This window comes from Seriola dumerili, unplaced genomic scaffold (genome assembly GCF_002260705.1).
Source record: "Seriola dumerili isolate Sdu_G_001 unplaced genomic scaffold, Sdu_1.0 BDQW01000025.1, whole genome shotgun sequence".
NCBI classification, from domain to species: domain Eukaryota; kingdom Metazoa; phylum Chordata; class Actinopteri; order Carangiformes; family Carangidae; genus Seriola; species Seriola dumerili.
This window is the reverse complement of record NW_019174280.1, coordinates 2646868-2666724: the sequence shown is the minus strand read 5'-3', so window position 1 is coordinate 2666724 and position 19857 is coordinate 2646868. Positions and strand designations below refer to the sequence as shown.

Sequence of the window (19857 nt, the reverse complement as noted above, 5' to 3'; positions counted from 1 at the left end):
CACACACACACACACATACACACTATTAACTTACAAAGAGACAGAGGAGTGTATGAGGAGTAATTAGTGCCTGTTTTTGATTTTCTGTGTGAGCTGTGAAAACAGTGTGCCAACTTTAGCAGGGTTGTAGATCCACTAAGTTAAAAAAGTCACATGAGGCATCTCCGAGTCCACCCACCCTTTAAACAGTGACCTCCCTGCAGTGAAAGGATATCTGGCCGGACTGTCTTTGAGCGCGCTCAGGAAACCCGTCCGGTTCGATCCTGCAGAGAGGAGAGAGTCTGTGTTCAGGTTAGTTCGTAATGTTTAGCATGTATTCCGTCCTCAGTCCCCTTTTATTTACTACATCCATGATACAAATCAATCATGTAGTAATCATGTGTAGACATAATATTGATTTCCATTGCTATGTGGACAATACGCAATCGTATGTTGCTGCTCTTTGCTGGTTTCCTGTTCTCGTTTTTCTCTTGAATGATCAGAAATTTAGCATTTCGCCTTTAACATCTTATTATGCAAAAATGCTAACGTTTAGTATAGCCAAACATTTAGCATGATAGATTATTTGTATGTTGCTGTCATCATATAATGATTAGCAGTCCTTGTTAGCATTCATGTGATTGTCTTCGGTACTCGGTCTGCAACCTCATACCTATGACCAAATCACAGCCGTGCTGATATTCAGTACAGCATCACTCCCTCTCGTGTGATCTTGCTTAAATAAGCAACAACAGACTTTTTTTTTCATCATTTATTTGGCTACACCAACACAAATAGTTCATCAACTGGACTGGTACTGGACTGTTGCTAAGCAACACATAAACATTTTCCTGACCTGCACAGTGCATTCTATCTTACTACTTTGTCCACACATTATGTCAGGTGTGTGCTGAAGTATCCAGGCTTCTCTGCTTCATCTTCCTCTGACGACCATACATAATTTAATTCAAATATTATGTCTGGAAATACATTCATCTTTCTGATGTAAAGTTTGTCAGAATCTAAAATAGTTACATTTGATCATATCGGCTATTGGCAATTTTACAGGGTGATGATAGGACGATCAGACTATGATTAATATCTTGCAACCCTAAACGTGATCCTCAGAGTTTTAAAGATACACTAATGAAAACCAGTCCACAGATCTCCAAATACTGTTCTGAATGTTGGGGAAGTGGCTTCAGAGAAAAGATCAGGATGTCTCCAACATCATTAGAGATTAACCTCTAAGGTCCGTGAATATACACAGTGAGTTTTAGGTTCCTTATCATGAACCATAGTTTTAGACTGGACTAACTGATACTGCCTTCCAGACCTCACTGCTGGAGAAAAACTCCCCACAACAAGCTTAAACACCACCAACAGCATGGGTTCCAGTAATGAGCTGAAGTCGTCAGTACACAGATTTACTGATCTCTAAATTTACATCTTGTAGATCAAAGTCACGACACTCTGCTGGATCTTTTTATAGCTCTGCTGCTAAAAACAGACAACAAGCAGCGTAGTGTTCAGAGGAAGACACGGGTTTATCTCAGACAGTCAGCCGGTTGTTAGAGTTTGAATGTGAAGCAGCCTGAAGCTACAGTTTCCTGACAGTTTGGACCTGCAGGGCAGGAAAACAACATCAGCCGCCTGAACACAGAGAATTAGGCCAGTGAGTGTGATGGGGAGGATCAGCAGGCGGTTTTAGATCCAGACACATAAAATAATGAAAAGTTTTAGCCCACCTTCCAGGCAGCCACTGGTTTAAGTTTCTATTAAAATCTCCCTGCACAGTTCACAGTCAACAACTGGTCAACTTTTTTTTTTTTCTGCAAGATTTCTTTATCGTTGAGTAGTGATGAAGACAAGTCTGAATCATAAAATGCACAAGATCGAGACAAGATGGAGTGAAAACATCCACGAGACAGAGACAAGATGGAGTCAAAACATCCCACAAGACCGAGAGAAGATGAAGTGAAAACATCCACGAGACTGAGACCAGATAGAGTCAAAAAATCCACAAAACAGGCACAAGTCCGAGTTAAAATACCAATGCAATGAAACAAGTTAAAACAAACACAAGACCTTGGTAGGTCAAAGTCAAAACACCCATGGGACTGAGACAAGTCAAAACCTACAAGAGGAGACAAGTTAAAATATGAGACCTTGGTCAATCTAAGTTAAGACGTCTATGAGACTGAGTCAACTTCCAGTAAAAATACCCATGAGACCAGAGACATGACCCAGTTAAAACACCAATGAGATGAAAGTCAAAACAAACACAAGACCTAGGTAATTCAAAACACCCATTAGACTGAGACAAGCAAAAGCAACACACATAAAATGATGTTTAGACTATCATATATCATGTAAACACACAGTCCGGTCTCCTGATCTCTAGCAGTAATCAGGTTTTTGTATGTAAACAGTCTGATCCAGCAGGGTCCGCATGAAGTGCAGCTGCGGTCTGATCGATCGGCTTCAGTAAACAGACTGCAGTATCAGCCTCTCTCTGACAGCCTGTCAATCACGGGACATTCGATGGCCGAGCTTCGATTCATCCATTACACTGATGAAAAGCCGCTGCAGCTACAACAAACTGAGGCTCCGACGCAAGAGACACAGCCGGGCCTCATACACAACAACCTCTGTGACCTATAATATGCAAAACAACAATGAAAATAACAGGGTGAGCTTTTCAAAATAAAGCCAACCACAGGTTTACTAAGAAATCTGTCAGTTTTTAGACTGATTAGTCGTTAGTGTTAACTTGTGATATCAGGAACTCGAATGTCAGAGTGAAAATCAGCCAACAGGGATGTAATTATTATGTCTAGTCATTAAATGTTTATGTACTGTTTATAAATGATAAATGGGGACTTAGTGTTGCCTCTCAATGATTAATCAGTTAGTGAAAAAATAAACAGAGTATCTGATTCATGGCTGCAGATCTAAAATGTCATCCTTGCTGTCTGCATTGTGTTGTGTATTAACTCAGGTTATTAATCTTTGCACATTTGTTGAGCATTACACATAAGAACTGCCTGTAAAGGGTGGTTGCCATTTATATGAGCTACGTGTGACCCTGAGTGGACTTCAAATAACCTTCTGTTATGTTTGTTTCACTGATTTGGCTCCAACCGAAGCGCTTTTCATTTGTCACGTGTCATGTTTTTGCTTGTTATCTAAGTTTCTCAGTGAAATCATCATCATTTAAATCAGTGGTTCTCAAACTGTTTCACATTAAGGACCCCTAAACTGACTAAAGTTAGACCACGGACCCCCGTTTGAAAGATTTTGTCCCAGATTTTTGCTTGTAGATGTTTTATTACAAAAAGTGTTGGAAACCTAATAGTCATTATGTTACTTACTTACTCTACTGGATAGAATTATAGTAAAAATAAATGATTCTCCTTTTTTGCAACGCCTGATTACACCTGCGTTATGTTGCTTCCCTCGCCCCTAATTTCAAACATGAACTTAAAAAAAGTTGCTCTTGAAAGATTAGATAGTGTGTGTGTGTGTGTGTGTGTGTGTGTGTGTGTGTGTGTGTGTGTGTGTGTGTGTGTGTGTGTGAACAAAAGATCTGACTGGGTCACATTATTAAAAGAATCCGTGCAGCAGCTGAAGAGTCAGAGGTTGTTTTATAAAGAAATCAATAAGTGAATCACAGTAGAAACGGTGCAGAGGAGGCGGCGGCGGCAGCAGCAGCAGCAGCAGAGTTGTCGGCGTTACTCACTGAGGATGACGTGTGTGATGACGAAGGCGAAGATGAAGATAGTGAAGAAGGAGAGCGAGACGATGAACAGGTAGAAGAAGCGATAGTTCCTCCGTCCGACGCAGTTCCCCACCCAGGGGCAGTGGTGGTCGAAACGCTCTGAAGAGGAAAATGAAGAAAATAAAACTGAGGTCAAATTTCAAATCACTTCAAACTCGCAAAGGAAAAACTGTCACGTCGTCTCACAGTTTGTTTTACTACAAAGAATAAATGACTCTAGTTGTATTTCCATCTTCACGACAAAGAGCTCTGCCCTTCACTGTCTTATCTTTGATTGAAGTTAATTCCAGCGTCCTTCGAGAGAATACGATAATTACACATTGTCAACACGTCAGCAAATACAGTGGAGCCGTTTCTCAGCCCTGAGTAGTGTCTGCAGAGCGTTCAGCTGTAACAAACTCAAGCAATCTGTGTGTAGGCTGGAAACAAAACCCAGGGGATGCAGTGTATGAGTCTAAAGCCAGTGTTATACTTTCTGCATCGGCGAATAGGTGAGGGTTTTGTCATCAGAGGATGTACGTGCAGACGTACACGTACATCCTCTGTGTCCGACGTAACAATTTGCTAACAAATTACTACGCTACAGGGAACCAACTGTGCACGTTCAATACAAATGGACACTGAGTTTTAAGAGAGTTAAAAAAAAAAATACAAAGACAAACAATCGTGTCGCAATTCACAGAGGAAAAATAGTGCGCGCGCGCGCGGAAAACGTAGACAATGATCTACTGTGGATGTATGGAATGCGTCCTCCAAGCGGAGTATAAATGGAAACAATTTTGCACCCGTGTACACTCTGACACTGACCGACACAGTTGTCGCACAGGCTGCAGTGTGATGCGCGAGGCGGTCTAAAGATTTTGCAGGTGAAGCAGTATTTCAGTTTGACCGTCTGTCCGTTGATGAGAACCTCTCTGGTGCGAGGAGGAGGTCTGGAGCAGCCCGAAGAGTCTGGAAAACAAACACAAACACAAAACAACAACAGTTCAATTATTGAAAAAACAAACAAACAAACAAACTAGAATTACTGCTTGACAGTTGTCTGCATCCTCCACTCAGACTAGTTTCAGATTACATCCCTGTTTATCCAGAGTCATACACAATATTAACCATGGTCATTATTTCTGTGTGAAATCTTGAGTGATGGCTAAAAAGTGTTTTGTGAGGTCACCGTGATTTGAGCTTTGACATTTGACCACCAAAGTGTAATCAGTTCATCCTTGAGTGCTAGTGAATGTTTGGGCTAAATTTGAAGAAGTTCTGTCGAGGTGTTACTGAGATAAGGTGTCCATGAGAATGGGACAGATGGATGGTACAGTAAGGTACAGTATGGAACATACGTAGGTATGGACAACCGGAAACACAAAAACACAAGCTGATCTGACTGCTACGACTTACATTCCTGCACGGTATTGGTGATAATAACAATCATGTGATAATTCTCTGCAGGTTCATCACTACCACAGACTCCTTTCACTCTAAACATCAATCACACTACATTTTCCCTCCATTTTGGACTCTCCGTTCCATCAAAGGTCAACTGAGTCAAGATTCCATGCCAGTCAAATAATGTCTAAGTTCAACAAAGTTAAACTCAATACAAAAGATTCATGTGGGATTGCTTTGCACCTGAGAGCAAATCCTCTGACTGTGGAAATTCAATTAAAAGTCATGATTTTGCTTGTTTTAAATGACGATCTGACCAAGACTTCAGCTGTTTAGATGGTAGATGCTCCACTTCCTGCAACACAACCATGTTTTTTGTGTCTTTATGGCCTTCTTGCTTGTTGTTGTGGTTGTTTTTTTTCATCTCTTTGTCTCCTTGTGTCTCTTAGGTGGCATCCTGACCCTGGGCCAGAACCTCATATTACCTTCATACCTTCATATTTTCTTGTGTGTCCTTAGTATAGTTTGTCAGGACGTGAGGACGTGAGGATGTTGTGTGAAGGTGTGCGTCACTGAATTAATTCCTGACCACCATCAGGAACAGCCTCTCTGTCCTCCCTCCCCCTCTCACACTAACATCCAGCTTCTGTCCTGCTGAGACAAACCCAGACAGAGATCAGTGCCCATGTTTGGTCATCTGAGAGGCCCCGGCTCTGAGGTGATTGACAGCTGCACAGATTCTGTATCCGCCACAGAGATAAATAAATAAATGAATAAATAAATAAACAAAGAATAATGAGAGGTTTCCATAAATAGATAGAGAGCTTCGACGGTGACGGTTCAGTTTCTGTGGAAACTGACTGATTCGCCAAGACGCATTTCTGACAGAGAAACTGAAGAGATGACATGTGACTGCACACACTCACACACAAACATCTAAACACTCACACACACACACTGACTGGAGGAGGTGGTGAGCGGCTCCTGTAATGACTCATATATCATTAGTGAGTGGATTATTCTGCAGCTGATTTACAGTTTCGTCCTTCTGATAAGAACAAAACCTGAACGGACGTGGACACTGACAGCGAGGAGACGTCACGGGTGATTAGAGGTGACGCTAACGACAAAAGAATGGCCTAAAGGTCTGGATGCTAAAATCAGAAGTATGTCATGAAAACAGATGAAAAGTCTGCTCAAAGTAAAGAAACTGCTCTGGGATTTCTCTTTCTTTTATGGCCAAGCTGCAGATGATGGTCGCTCTCAACACCCTGAGAACCTCCTCGACCAAATTCAGCTGCTGCTCGGTCACTTTACTCCAGATATCAAGACTATAGTGAAGAACTTTGGTTTTATTTTTGACAAGCTATGGAAAAAAAACATGAAAAAATGGGATCTGATATTTTCTTTTCGCAAAACAGCTTTTACATTGTCACACCGGACGCCTGTACTACGAAGCAAGTTCAACATACCCAGGATAACTTTTAGTTATCTGGGTTAACTGAGCCTAACATTACTACAACAGCACTATGAAGCAGGTCATCAATTGGCTCAGTTAACCCTGGGTTTACCTGTCCAGGTACAAGCAGGTTCATGTGAAAGAGGCGGAGCTGTTAATTATAAGCAACATCGTCAGAAGAAACGCTGACACCTGCAGGTAAGTTCGGTAATAACCAGGTCCAAAAATGACATTCAACAAGGTGAAAGGTAAACAGTATGATCACATGATGGTCACAGAGTCTCCTCATGTTGTTCTGAGCTGCAGTGATGAAGAGGAGAGTAAAAGCTTCATCACTGTCAGGAATCCTGTCGGATTAAAGAGCCTGTGTTTGGTTCAAATGAAGCTAGAATAGTATAGAGTATAGAGTGGACACATGCTGGTCTGGAACAGCAAAATGATTTATATAAAGGTCTACTGCTTGTTATTATTGATCACTTTATTGTAAACTCCTTTGTCAATCAGGTATCTGATTGGTCAGTAGTTTAGGTTTTGATCTGATCCTCTAAATTAACCTGCTCTGGGGCAGGTTAGGAGTTCAGCATAAGTTACCATGGTGATTTACCCCGGTAACAAGTGAACCACCGTCGTAGGACTGAAAACCCAGGGTTAAACCTGAAGTTACCTCAATAACCTCAGATCCTGCTTCGTAGTACAGGCCTCGGGATTATTGTAACCAGGGGCGGTCTGGGAATAAAAACAGGCCCAGGACTATTTGACTGGAACTAATCCACAACGTCACATCCAGCCTGTGTCCAGGAAACACCACACCCAGATCGCATATGTTTGTGTCTGTGTTTCCATTGGTTACCGATCTGCCTCTCCAGGTCGGCGGCCTCATCCGGCGTGGCTCGGGGCAGGACTCCGGGGTCGCTGAAACTCGCCCTGAACAGCATCCCCATGACGAAGAAGAAGAGGACGCCGCCGACCACCGGGATGGCCGGGGTCAGGTTTGACGCCAGGAAGGGACAGCTGCAGAAACAAAGGAGGTGGGACAATCAAAACAAACTGAGGGCTCTCGGCCAATCACAGGAGATCTCTGGTGTTTTCAGGACTTGTTGTTCCAACCCGACCTGACTCTTTGCTCGGAGGATCTTGTATGTGTGTTTTACCGTTTGATTTCAAGTGTGTTTCAGGTTTGATTGTGATTATGGATTCTTCTATCACTAATCCTTTCACAGTGACTCTGAAAATAAATATACACTGTTACGTGAATAAATCCAAACATGAAATCCTTCAGTTCTGGCTCAGATGTGTATCAGCGGTGGTCTGCAGGGACCGGGTCTGAAGCACAGGATCAAGTTAATGAAGAGGAACAGAGAGTCGCTCTGAGCTGACACTCAGGCAGGTAAATTTAGCTTTGATGATGCCTTTGTGGCTGAAACTGACGAGCTTTTACCTGATGACAGTGAACACAGCTCCTCTCATCACTATATGTTTGTGTGTCTGTGTTTTTGTTGTCAGTGAAATCCACTGAAACAAATCACAGCGATTGAACGTTGAAGAGAAACCAGCAGAAAACAGCCTGAGGTTTGGAGGAGCCGGAGCTGAAGCCTCCACTGACGACACAGATCATTTACTCTGGTATTTTTACATGTCATGGGGATTTAGGGGAATTAAGGACCTGGATTACAAACATATCACTCTCATTGAGTTTTGGTATTTGTATTAAATGTGACTTTGGGAGAAAAAGTGAATAAAAATAAAAAGATTTAAGGGATTATTATTCTCAACCAGACTGACAGAACACACAACATCTATGTGTTTCTTTTGACATTGGTGCATTAAATGGCTTTAAGAGGCCTGAAGAGGTAAAAGAGTGCAGTTATTCCCAAAACGAAAGATTGACAAAATCCTAGGAAAGTCACAAAATAATAAAAATTTACACTGTCAATGATCCGGTGAGTGAGTAAATAAAAAAAGAGGAAAATGAAACTGTTCAGTTTATGTTCAGGTGAGAAGATACCTTTTGACTACAAGAGGATCAGCAAAGAAACAAAAATCAGATTAGTGACAGGAATCTGAGATAAAAGGAGATTTGAGGGCTGTACATCAAAGCTCTCATTTCTTGTTTCTTGTAGATTTCACCTGAGTCATTGTCTGATTGAAGGCTGCTCCTCTGGAGTCTTCCAACCCCACATTTCACTGCACATGTTGAAAATTTGTTCGTGAAAAATAAATCTGTGAATCCAGAGTCATTGACAACAAAGTCGACAACATTTGATTGAAAGTCGTGACAAAATCATTCTACCTCTGACCCCAACAAATACAGAAAACACTGTAGACATTGTTGTGCTGCCCATGTGTTTATATAGCATATAAGTTAAAAAAGTTAAAGGTCAAATAATTTGAACTATTTGAGGTTTGTTATTGGTAGTTGGTTTTTTAGGGACAGATTGCTGAATGGGCCCAAGATCCAAGACCTCCAGATCAGAACCTCTGTCTGAAGTGACTGTCAATATGTCTGAAAGTCAATCAAATGACCACAAAGACATAACAGAAACATGCAAAAGACAAAGAGACAAAAAGACGACAAAGAGACAAAACCATGAGAAAAAGATGCAAAACGACAGAAGATGCTAAATGACAACAAAGAGATGCAAAACAGTGACACTCAGAGACAAAATGACAACAGAGAGACGCAAAACAACCACAAAGAGACAAAATTATCACATTGCATTGTTGTTGTTTTGTGTCTCTCTCAGTCTGGGGGTCTTGCTCCTGTGTTGGAGGGCTGGGGGGCATTTACATGTCTGTATCCAGGGGACCATTGCAGGATGTTTGTAGTTACAAACAGCAGCTATTATTGATGTTGTTTATATTTATATTAGAATATTCACAGTGAATAAACAGATTCACTATTAATACTGTTCAGTTAATTCTTCCTTTAGACTGTGCTTTAACACAGTCAGTTCTCAACTCATTTGTTTTTGTTTGACCTCACAAACACCAGCGGGGATCAGAGGTCAGGACCTTTAAAGGTTTTTTTTTTCAAACTGGATTTAAATTTCAGATTATAATCCCCAAAGACAAAACGTGGCTGTGTTTACTCACTCGAAGGTGAAGAAGAGGCCGCTGGTGAGCAGGATGAGGACCAGGGTCAGGTAGAAAACCCCGGTCTGTCTCGCCATCATGATCCTCCCGTTGCAGTAGAACCGGTTCCTCCCCGGGAACACCTGCCACTTCCTACGGGGGATCCGGTTCCTCTGGCCCGGGCAGGAGGACGGCTCTGTTCCCTCGGTTGCGGCGGCCGGGGTCGAGCTGCTGCTGCTGCGGGTGCAGATCTGGTTGTACTGGCCCGGCTGCTGCTGGTGCTGCTGCTGGTCCAGAGCCGCATGGTGGATCTGAGACATGTGTCCACACAGGTGAGCGGACAGGTAAATACAGACAGAAAAATTCAAATACAATCAGAGCTGTGCGCGTGCTGCTGGTGCGTTCAGGCTCTCCAAATGCTCAGTCAGCCTCCAACGTGAATCCTCAGGTCTGGTTTTCTTCTCAGGAGCCACAATAAAAGGAAACCCTGCATTTTAATCCAAAAATCGTCGGCTTTTATTTTGTAATATTTCGTAAACAAACATCAACTCGTGGTCTCACGCAAGCTCACGGGGTCCAAAATCCAAAAAGAAAAAAAACAACAAAAAAAAAAAACAAAAACAAACAAACACCACAACACCCCCGCCTCGTGCCCATGCAGCGTCCCCCCTCACATAATCCAGCCTTTATTATCCAAGGACAGCAACGGATCCGATTGTGGATGGGACACGCACCGGGTGTGAGCCGGGTCCGGATCGTTAGACAGCAGCGGCACTGACGTTCAGATGGTCTGTGTCAGTGAGGAGGAGGAGGAGGAGGAGGAGGAGGAGGAAGAGGAGGAGGAGGAGGAGAACGTGAAGAGCATCCTGATCCTCCGCAGAGCTGCTGGAGCTCCGACTCCAGGGCTGCACAGATCCTAAACTGACGAAGATGAACCACTCTGCAGAGAAAAAAAAGATCAGGCTTCTAACTGCTTAAGAGTTCCTAGAGAAACTCAGTTTATAGTGAACTAACAAATAACTGGCAGATCGGTCTGTATTTTGGGATTTGAGCTCACATTCTACAAAATGTAGAAAATTTATAAACAAGCCAAACGGTTCAGACAATAAATAAAAGTGAAGTACATAAACACATTTTTTTTTTTTTTTTTTTTTACAGATTTTTAAAAATATTTTTATTTTTTATATTATTATCAATTGGAGCATTACATTTTAATGTTTGAAATTTCATAAACAAGACATCCGTTTTAGTTGTTTTTTGAGCAAAAGGGTAAAAAAAGGTGTTGGTTCCAGCTTCAAAATTGTGAGAATTTGATGCTTTTCATCACCATATGACACTAACTAAATCTTTGTTAAATGAATAAAACACATGATAAATCGAATAGTTTTATGAAGCGGAATGAGACCTCTTCATTGCTTCCCCCACAGAACCACACTTCAGGGACAATAAACGATCTTTGCTTCAGAATTCCGTGTCCGTGACTCTTTTTTAAACACATTCTCGACTTAAAACTGTAAAATCAAACCAATTCACTATTTTTTTTATACAAAACAATTACATTCATTTTTGTAAATCAGCATTTTCTACGCACATGAATCACATTTTGATGAGACCGCGGCATTCTTATGTTCCTAGCGGCGCTTGTTTCTATCCGGTAATTTAATGCAGATGGACCGAGGCAACATGACAGCAGCTGATGGGAACACAGCAGTGAATATGAGAGAAGAAACTCAAAGTGATGAAGAGGCCAAACTACAGATGTTACAAGGCAAGACAGCTGTTAGCCGGTTCGCTTGTAGTTCGTATTAGCCGTAGCTGTTGGCGAGGTTCTGCTAGCATCTTTTTCTAGCATCTACGATCTGAGGTCATAGCAATGTCGACCTGCGTGCTGCCTCTGCCACACCAAACCCCAGTTAAAAATCAGACATTTCAATGTTTGTTTAGTAGGTGAGAATCCCGAACACCCTGTAAATATGAGTTGTTATTGCTACTGAATTTGAAGCGCAGTCCGGCACAGATAAGTTGTTTTTTAAGACCGTGACGCCAGACTCTGTTCAAAATGTCTACAATTTTAAGCTTTTGTGTTTACCAAGAATTCAAAATAAGTCATACATTGTGACTGAAGATTGATCCTTAAAAATATGTTCTTCTGTTATGTTCGGCTAAGTATAATCCATCAATTTATTTGTTTTGTTCTCCACTTACCTAAATCTTCTTTACATATACATTGGATACCTTGTGAGCAATGGGTAGGGGGTTGAAGCAAAGCAAAAGGCTAAACATGTGGCTAAAGTATGTTGTACTTAGTAAAATAACCTTTTCTCATTTTACTGTCTTTGTTTAAGACCAATCAAAGTAGTAATGTAGTCTGGCAGTGAAACACAGACTATACATGCTGGTTTTCCTTTCAAAACCACATTCATAAAAAGGGTATTTTATTTGAGCTTGTTCAGCGTAAGAGATTTCTGAAGTTTCCAGAAAAGAAACTCAGTTGATAAAAGTTTTCATAGATTTATTGAAACTAAAAGTGTCATTCAGATTCTTGTCTCACAGGCTCTCACTTGACTTTGTGTGTGCAGGTGCAGCGTTTCTGACCACGGTGGCATCTGCCGGCATGATCGCAGGATTTGGCTCCACGTTAGCACTGGCTAAGAAAAAAAGCCCAGACTGGTTTACTAAGGTACAGTTTATTATTAGTATAGTTCTTCTGTAAGAGTTAAGTTTTTGCTCAATGGGGATCAAAGATTATTAACATACTTCCAACAGTTTATCAGTAAGAAGTAATAAAAGAATCCTTATCAAATTGATCTCCATTACTTGTGAAATTGATAAAATTGTTTTTTTTTTTCGTCATCAATGAACATGCTAATTATTTTCTCAATTAATAGATTAATTTCAACTATTTTGATAGTCATTTTAGTCATTTTATGGTTCCTACTTCTTAAATGTGAGGATTTGCTTTTTTTCTTTGTCACACGTGACATTAAACTTATGTGTTAATGTTCTATATCATTGATTGAACAAAAGAAAGACATCAAACACTGGGCAGTGGGAAATAATACAGAGAATATTTCATCAACAAAACAAATGATTAATCAAGAAAAAAAACATTAGTAGTAGACTGCATCACATGTTCATAATAGTTTGTTCATCATCAGAAGGAAGGGCAACAAATCTAAGATGTAAATAATATTTATTGCTTTCCTTTAATATTTCCAGTGTTTCTGCAGCTTCTTATTCTATTTTAGTTATGGGATCTTTACATTTTGCCATGTTAAATATCACTTTTAACCAAGTTTTCCTGCAGGTATATGATCATGATCATATGGAGCACTAAAATCTGATGATGCTTCTTGTCATCCTTGTAACATGAACACACTCGCAGCTGAGTCATTAAACTCAGAGTGAACAGAGGCGGTTAATAACCAGCTTCATGATACAGGTTGACCAGTGTTTGTCTCAGTGCAGCAGGAAACCCGGAGAGAGCTAAAGCCACCGATGTCAACAACAGGTTGTTGACATCTACAGTACGACAGGGCGATTAAGAACGATGCCATGTCAGACTGTGAACAGACTTCCTTCACTGAGCTAATGCTGTTATTGACACTGCCGCGTGATTTAGTTTTTCTTGTTTTTTCTAAATCTATAATGTGGTTAGTTTCCTCTGGTGCTGGAGTGTAAATTCTCTGACTGATTGAATGAGTGGAAGCGAAATAAAAGAAACACTGGAAACAACGGCCGTCCTGAAAATGTTTGGACACATTCCTCCAAAGGTTGTTCTGAAAATAGCCGTCAGTATGTCACAACTAGACCTGAGAGCGAACGCCTGACCTCGTCCTGTTAACTGGAACTGTTCAGTTATTGGCCGCTCACAGGATCTGATTAAACATGACGCACACGGACGGCAGCGACCAATTTGTATCAGAGATAAACTTAGTGTGGAGGCACAATGGAGCTCTTGTTCCCAGACTCTATTTCCGTCACAGACTCGTCTTTGTTGTCTACGTCGAGGCCTCAGCCCCAGAGGACTGAGCTAAAATTGACAAAGTGTGAAATTAGATTAATCATGGAGCGGCATGTGGAGATGTTTTTACTGTTTTATTTTGTTTCATGTCAAACTGCTGCTTTTACCCACACTTTGGGCAATTTAACTTTCTAAGAAATGAAAATGTGTACACTATAAGGCTAAGGCCAAAAGTATGTGGACGCAGCTGCTCACAAAATTAGAGGGGGCATCTTTTGAATTTAAGTGAAATTATAAAATACTTTACTTTCACTGTAATATGTATATATTTTACATCATTGTATTGTGTCCAAAATGGTAGAAAATATTTTTGTACACTTATACTGTGTCTCAATTTGCATACTTCCATATTCACACTTGCTATTTTCAGAGCATAAGTTTGTTCACATTGACAAGTATGACAACATGCAGTGCGCCATGAGTACTTGAATGGTGAACTAAAAACAGTCAAGAATTAGGCATGTAACGCTGGACACATCTCACCTTCAACCTCGCCATCTTGGTTTGGTAGCAGAAGGGGAAGAACCAACGAATTTGAAAAAGGCGACAGGACGGCTGATGGCAGCCTAATTACCATGTTGTGTTGTAACGAGTGACAGGTGGATGAGCGTAGTGAAACTTGTAGAATTAAGTTGAAACATTTAGAGGAAAAGAAGGTGTAAAAAGGTGGAATTAAAAAAAAAAAAAAAGTATATTAAAATGAATATTAAGTTAGTATTTTGGTTTTATTTGGACGATTGAATTTGTGTTTTTGTTCATTTGTTTCTTTTTTTTCCTTTTTTTTTTTTAACAGAAAAGCTGTAAGAATTGTAAAATCAAGTTATCAATCAAATCTTGAGCATACATTGAAATATTTTGAAGTTAAGTTTGAAATAGCGAGAAAAATAAGTAGTAAAACTTCCAGAATTAAGTTTACAACATTTACAGGATAAAAATTTTAAAAATTTGAACAGGGTTGAAAATATTTTGAGAATACAGTTTAAATATTTGAAGAAAAGTCGTAAATTTGTGAAATTAAATTGAAACATTTTGTGAATAAACTTCAAAAAGTGAAAGTGTTTCAACAAAAAGTCATAAAATTTCAATAACACACATGAAATTTCTCATGAGCAAGGTTGAAATGTGGGAGGAAACCGCCCCGGTCACGTCAGGATTCAAACCCAGAACCTTCTTGCTGTTAGACGTCAGTGCTAACCGCCTACCGTGCCCCACTGTCCTGCACTATTTTTTTTTTTTCCTGTGTTTTCTTTTCTCTGCAGCTTTTTTCTTCACCAGCTCATCAAACCTGGAAAAACCTGTCCAGGCTAAAAATAAAATACAATGAGGTCAAACAGTAAAATAATGAAGCTGAATTCTAGTGTTGGGGTTAACCAACATCTCAGAGGTCAGAGGTCACAGACAGAGCTGGTATTCATGTTCATCAAGTTAATGTTTCGCACCAATTAACGTCATGAGCACTCAGTTTTAAATCATCCCATTTAGCCCTTTTAGCTGTTTCTGAGAACATCTCTGCAATTTAACTTTTGACTTCTGACGGAAAAGGTCGTCCATCAACCATCAACCAGTCAATGTGAATTATGTAAATGTCAAGACTTTGCTGAACTTTTTCTGCATTTGTGCTCCAACTTTTAACCTTATTATTACGAAGTTGCGTGTCACAGAAATGCGTGGAGACGCCATCTCGTAATTTTGATTTACCGTCTCATAATTTTGAGATAAAGTACAGACATGAAACACATACTTTTAGATTCAGTGTGACTTCCACCTCCTGAGGATATCATTATCTCTGAAGGTTCACTGCAAATTAATGTGTTTACAAATCATAGACAAAAGACGCTCTTTACAACTGCAGAACTTCCCTCTGTAGGTTTTCTTTAGTATCACAGTGATCCAGTGATAGTTGTGTGTACGTCTAATGGAACAGCGCAAAAATGAGCCAGCAATAGCTAATTCAATGCATTTTGTTTTCCAACATTTAAGCAAATATGGGCTAAAAATTGGGGCACCATTCCCCATGGTGACATTATACCGCTGTTACTTGTAAAGGTTTTTATCTGTTCACACAAATGAATACTTATAAATTTCGAACTTTTGCGAAACACCTCATGTTATATTTTCCTTGTTTCCTCCTCAGGGAGTTGTGTCGACAGCAGCAGTCCCAGAGAGCGGAGCGTCTCTGGCTCTCAGAGCTCTAGGGTGGGGGTCTCTGTTCGCCTGGTGTGGAGTCGGTGTGCTCAGTTTCACTGTGTGGAAAGTCCTCGGTGTTCACTCTGTACGTATCTGCAGAGCCTCCATCCACTGAACTAGAATGATATAGAATACAACATGCAGGTCTAGAAATAATACGTTTCGAGAAATTGAAAGTTGAATATTTTGAGTAAATGTTTTGATAAAAGTTATATTTGGAGAATAGAATTGAAATATTTCAAGATTAAAGGTGTAAAATTTAGTGAACAGAGTTATAGGTATAATACTAATGAATATTAGGGACACTGTTAGGAAAACATTTAAGAATAAAGTTGAAAAGAAAAAAAAAATCCAGTATAGTTGTAAGATTTCAGGGATAGAGTTGAAATATCTTGAGAAAAGTCCTACAGTTTAAAGAAAAAAGAAAATATATTGAAATGAAAAATTTTCAGAATAAGGTTTTGAGAAAAAAAAACCCCGAAACTTTAAGAACAACGTTGAAGAAAGTAAATTTGTAAGACTTTGATAATAAAGTTGTAAGAAGTGCTAAAATTGAAGTTTCAGTTGAAATATTTAAAGTAAAAAAGAAGAAGTGATACATTTCAAGGATGAAACTGAAATATTTAAAAAAAAAAAAACATTTTAAAGACGAAAAAGATTTTCTTTTCCTGTACAGAGAAAAAACAGAAACAGTTGGGTTAGGTCATTCAGGTAGTTTTGAGTAAATTTTGCCGTTGTACTTTAAAGCTTTTAAAAAGAGAATTCAAATTATTTTACATTAAAAATCACTGTATAAAGGGAACAAAGCATTGTTGTTATTGCACATTATTTAATGAATTAACATTTCATGGGGACAATTTATCCGGCGATACCCATCACTCTCTGCAGTTACTTGTCTTCCTTGTCTTTTTCAGTTATCAGAGTTCAGACAGAAGATGCAGTCCTTCTTCCCGTCCATCCCTAAGTCCGCTGAGGCCACAGCTGGATCTGAACCCCTGGACTGGGACTCTGTCTTCAAGTCAAAGTGACGCACCGCATCTGCTGGAGGATGAATCACGAGAGACAAGACTGTAAATATTGAGGACGCTCGGCAGCTGTTTGTGCTGCTTTCTCTGGAGTCTGGAGACTGTGCTGGACCGGTTTTAGTCCCGGTCCTGGGTTGTGAGCTCTAAGAGCTCTGGGTTTGGAGGTTTTTGGTCAGACGTCAGGGTCTACAAGCCAAGTGTGATTTTTTTTTTTTTTTTTTTTCAAAATCAGCTGCAGGTTTTGTGTCAATTAAATGAAAATTCCAGTTTCATTTAATAAAAAAAAAACAAAACAAAGAAAAAAAACCATATTATTGACTGTGGTAACTGAACCTGCAGTGATACCTGAGGATTAGGACCACCTTTGGAAAAATAATGATAACGAGATACTGAGAAACAATTTTAAAGGAAAAAGTTGTAAAATGTCATGAATAAAGTAAAGAAATGTTCTTCTTGGAATACTTAATAAACATGTTTACTCTGTGTCTGAATGTGATGTGACGTGGCTTTTAGTGATTAGTGGAGGAGGAGGAGGAGGAGGAGGAGGGGGTGATATATTTTCCTGCCGTTGTTTTTTAAAGCTGTGAAATTAACGTCACTGGAAATGTGTTACATTAAAAAAGCAGGATTAAAATGCCACGACATTGTGAGATTGCATCAAAACAAAACTTTCCAGACTGGTTCATACGAGGCCAGAGGTGTAGGCTGATGTTTGATCTGTGAGATCATTCTTGATCCTCTGTTGGAGGCGGAGATACACCAAAATAAAAAATAAAAAAAATTAACTCAGTTTTTCCTGTACATTTTATAACAGAAGTCGTGACTGAGTGGAGGGCGATGAAGTATTCAGATCCTTTAGTAATAATACTACTACCACACTGTAGATCATCAGATTATCACTGATGGATTAATAGAAAAGCAATTGACAAATTGCTTCAGCTCTGCTTGTATTTACTCTTGAGCTGTTTAATTCTTCTAATATTTAATATGCAAATAGTAAAGTTGAAGTTCAAAAAGCATTCTGGAGCTTTTGATCATATCACATGATCTTCCTCAGCAGATTAGAGTTTGCTCAATTCTCTTGTAGATGTATATTTATTTTTCTGAGCAGACATTTTGACACCAGAAATTAATACAAGTTTGAATATCTACATTTGCATGACAACTGGGCGAAGTCTGTGCTGATGAAGAACATTTAATTCATGTTTCTCAATATTAAAGATTTTTCATTTTTCATTTGTCACACGGTTTTGTTGTGTAATGAACATTTCATCTTCAGATATAACACTAAAACTGACTTTTTGAATTAGTGGCAGTCAGTTATTGAATGTTGACAGTTCAACTATTAAACCATTATCACTTTAAATTTCTGTGCTATAATAAAACTTCACTTTTATCCCCAAATTTATTTAAATCCTGGAAACCACCTGGTTTATTTTGGAGGATGGTTTCAAAGCTGCAAAGTAAAAACCTGCCACAGTTTGACTCACTGTGATGGTTACAGAAATAGTCCGGTTTAAAAATATTTCAGTCTGCGTCAGCGTGATGTGAAGTTATCTCTGCCACTCCTGAGTTCAGTCTTCAGACGGGAAATAAAGTCTGAGACGACAACGTTTCCCGGACTGTAACACACTGCTGTCCTAAATCCAGAATACAAACTGACTGTAACCCAGTAAAGTATGTTGATATTTTGTATAACTGCTACAACAGGATGTTATAGGATTAGTAAGTAATATGGACACAATTTAAGACTCTAATTCTCATCTAAGTAAAAATACGTTGGTTGTTTTTATGTCTAATCTGTCTTAAGCTGAGACATTTTGAACAAATAAACCCATGTTGTGATTCTTCTACATTTTCATTTAGCTCATGCTCTTTCACGTGCTTTTATTTAGGTGGTTTTTCATCGTCTCTTTCAATAATGTGTCAGAAAGGACCGAAGATCGGCAGCTAAAAAGCACCATGACAGTGAGCTATGTTGCTGAAAAGGCATTGTGTTTGTTAACAGACCAGGCAGGTTGACGTTGTTGAGCTGGAGAGGAAATGATCAGAGACAAAGCTTTTTGTTTTTCGGGTAACACTTTAAAACACTTTATGAATCATAATAAACAATTATAAACAAGTTATAACAGTTTTCATACATTGATCCAGGCTCACTATTTGGCAAGATCAAGTTAATGCTTACTAATTAATCTTACTAATGAGTTACTACCATTTATAACAAAAACGAGGCTTATTGTAAAGTGTGAAACATCATTTATTAATGAGTTTCTAAAAGACTCCCTTTTTACCAGCTAGTAACTACTAATACTAGGAACTTATTAATAAACAATGTGTATTACACTTTACAATAAGAAAACTGTTGCAACTTGTTTATATATGTTTATGATTTATAAAGTGTAAACAACCAAATTAATAACCTAGATATAAACCATTTATAAATCCTTTATAAGGGTAGTCTGATTGTAAAGTGGAACCAAAGGATATGATCCAACATTAACGTGAGCAGAGGTCTCCAACGAGTCCTGAGTCAATTGGGAATCAAGACCAACAAGTCCATAGTGAAGCCTACAGGCAAGATCACCAAGTATCAAGGCAAAACCTTCAAGACCCAAGCGAGGACTAACACATTTAAATTTAATTAAAAGTAAAGTCCCAAGTCAGGACCTACAAGTTTATTAATTAATTTGATCATTGATCATTTTTGTAAATGTAATTGTGTGACTCCATAGCTGTGAACATTCAGGCCCAGTCTGACAAGGTAGAGCTGATGGCCACCATACAGAGGACTAACCCCTTGATTTGGGATCTTCAGCTGTGGTCCACCCTCAGGATGACATGTTCATGCTTTCACTGACTGGGACAAAAACATAAGAACAAAAGCAACTGTTTTGCTCCCTCTGTTCTGTCAGACCTTTAATTTAACTTAAATCAAAAGTGTAAA

At 39.3% G+C, this 19857-nt stretch overlaps 2 protein-coding genes across 2 annotated transcripts in view; one reads left to right on the top strand and one right to left on the bottom strand.

Moving 5' to 3' along the window:
- LOC111236296 (probable palmitoyltransferase ZDHHC14) overlaps positions 1-9997 on the bottom strand; it is a 22483-nt gene extending 12486 nt beyond the window's left edge. Inside the window, exons 1-5 of the mRNA XM_022764979.1 lie at positions 9699-9997; positions 7456-7616; positions 4568-4711; positions 3722-3859; positions 219-263 (exon numbers count right to left, since the gene is read on the bottom strand). Coding sequence (XP_022620700.1) covers positions 219-263; positions 3722-3859; positions 4568-4711; positions 7456-7616; positions 9699-9997 — 787 coding nt within the window. The remainder of the gene's footprint in view (positions 1-218; positions 264-3721; positions 3860-4567; positions 4712-7455; positions 7617-9698) is intronic.
- Positions 9998-11319: 1322 nt separating this feature from the next.
- On the top strand, positions 11320-17373 carry tmem242 (transmembrane protein 242). The gene is made up of 4 exons (XM_022770373.1): positions 11320-11445; positions 12257-12357; positions 15836-15973; positions 16803-17373. Exons 1-4 carry the CDS (start codon positions 11340-11342, stop codon positions 16914-16916), a joined length of 459 nt encoding a protein of 152 aa, XP_022626094.1. The 5' UTR covers positions 11320-11339; the 3' UTR covers positions 16917-17373.
- Positions 17374-19857: the final 2484 nt, after the last annotated feature.

What these genes read in the sequence shown, in the direction of transcription:
- tmem242 (XM_022770373.1), top strand. Translation starts at nt 11,340, where the DNA reads ATGCAGATGGACCGAGGCAACATGACAGCAGCTGATGGGAACACAGCA. An exon ending in GCCCAGACTGGTTTACTAAG is followed by an intron (nt 12,358 to 15,835) that starts GTACAGTTTATT and finishes TTTCCTCCTCAG; the next exon opens with GGAGTTGTGTCGACAGCAGC. An exon ending in AAGTCCTCGGTGTTCACTCT is followed by an intron (nt 15,974 to 16,802) that starts GTACGTATCTGC and finishes TGTCTTTTTCAG; the next exon opens with TTATCAGAGTTCAGACAGAA.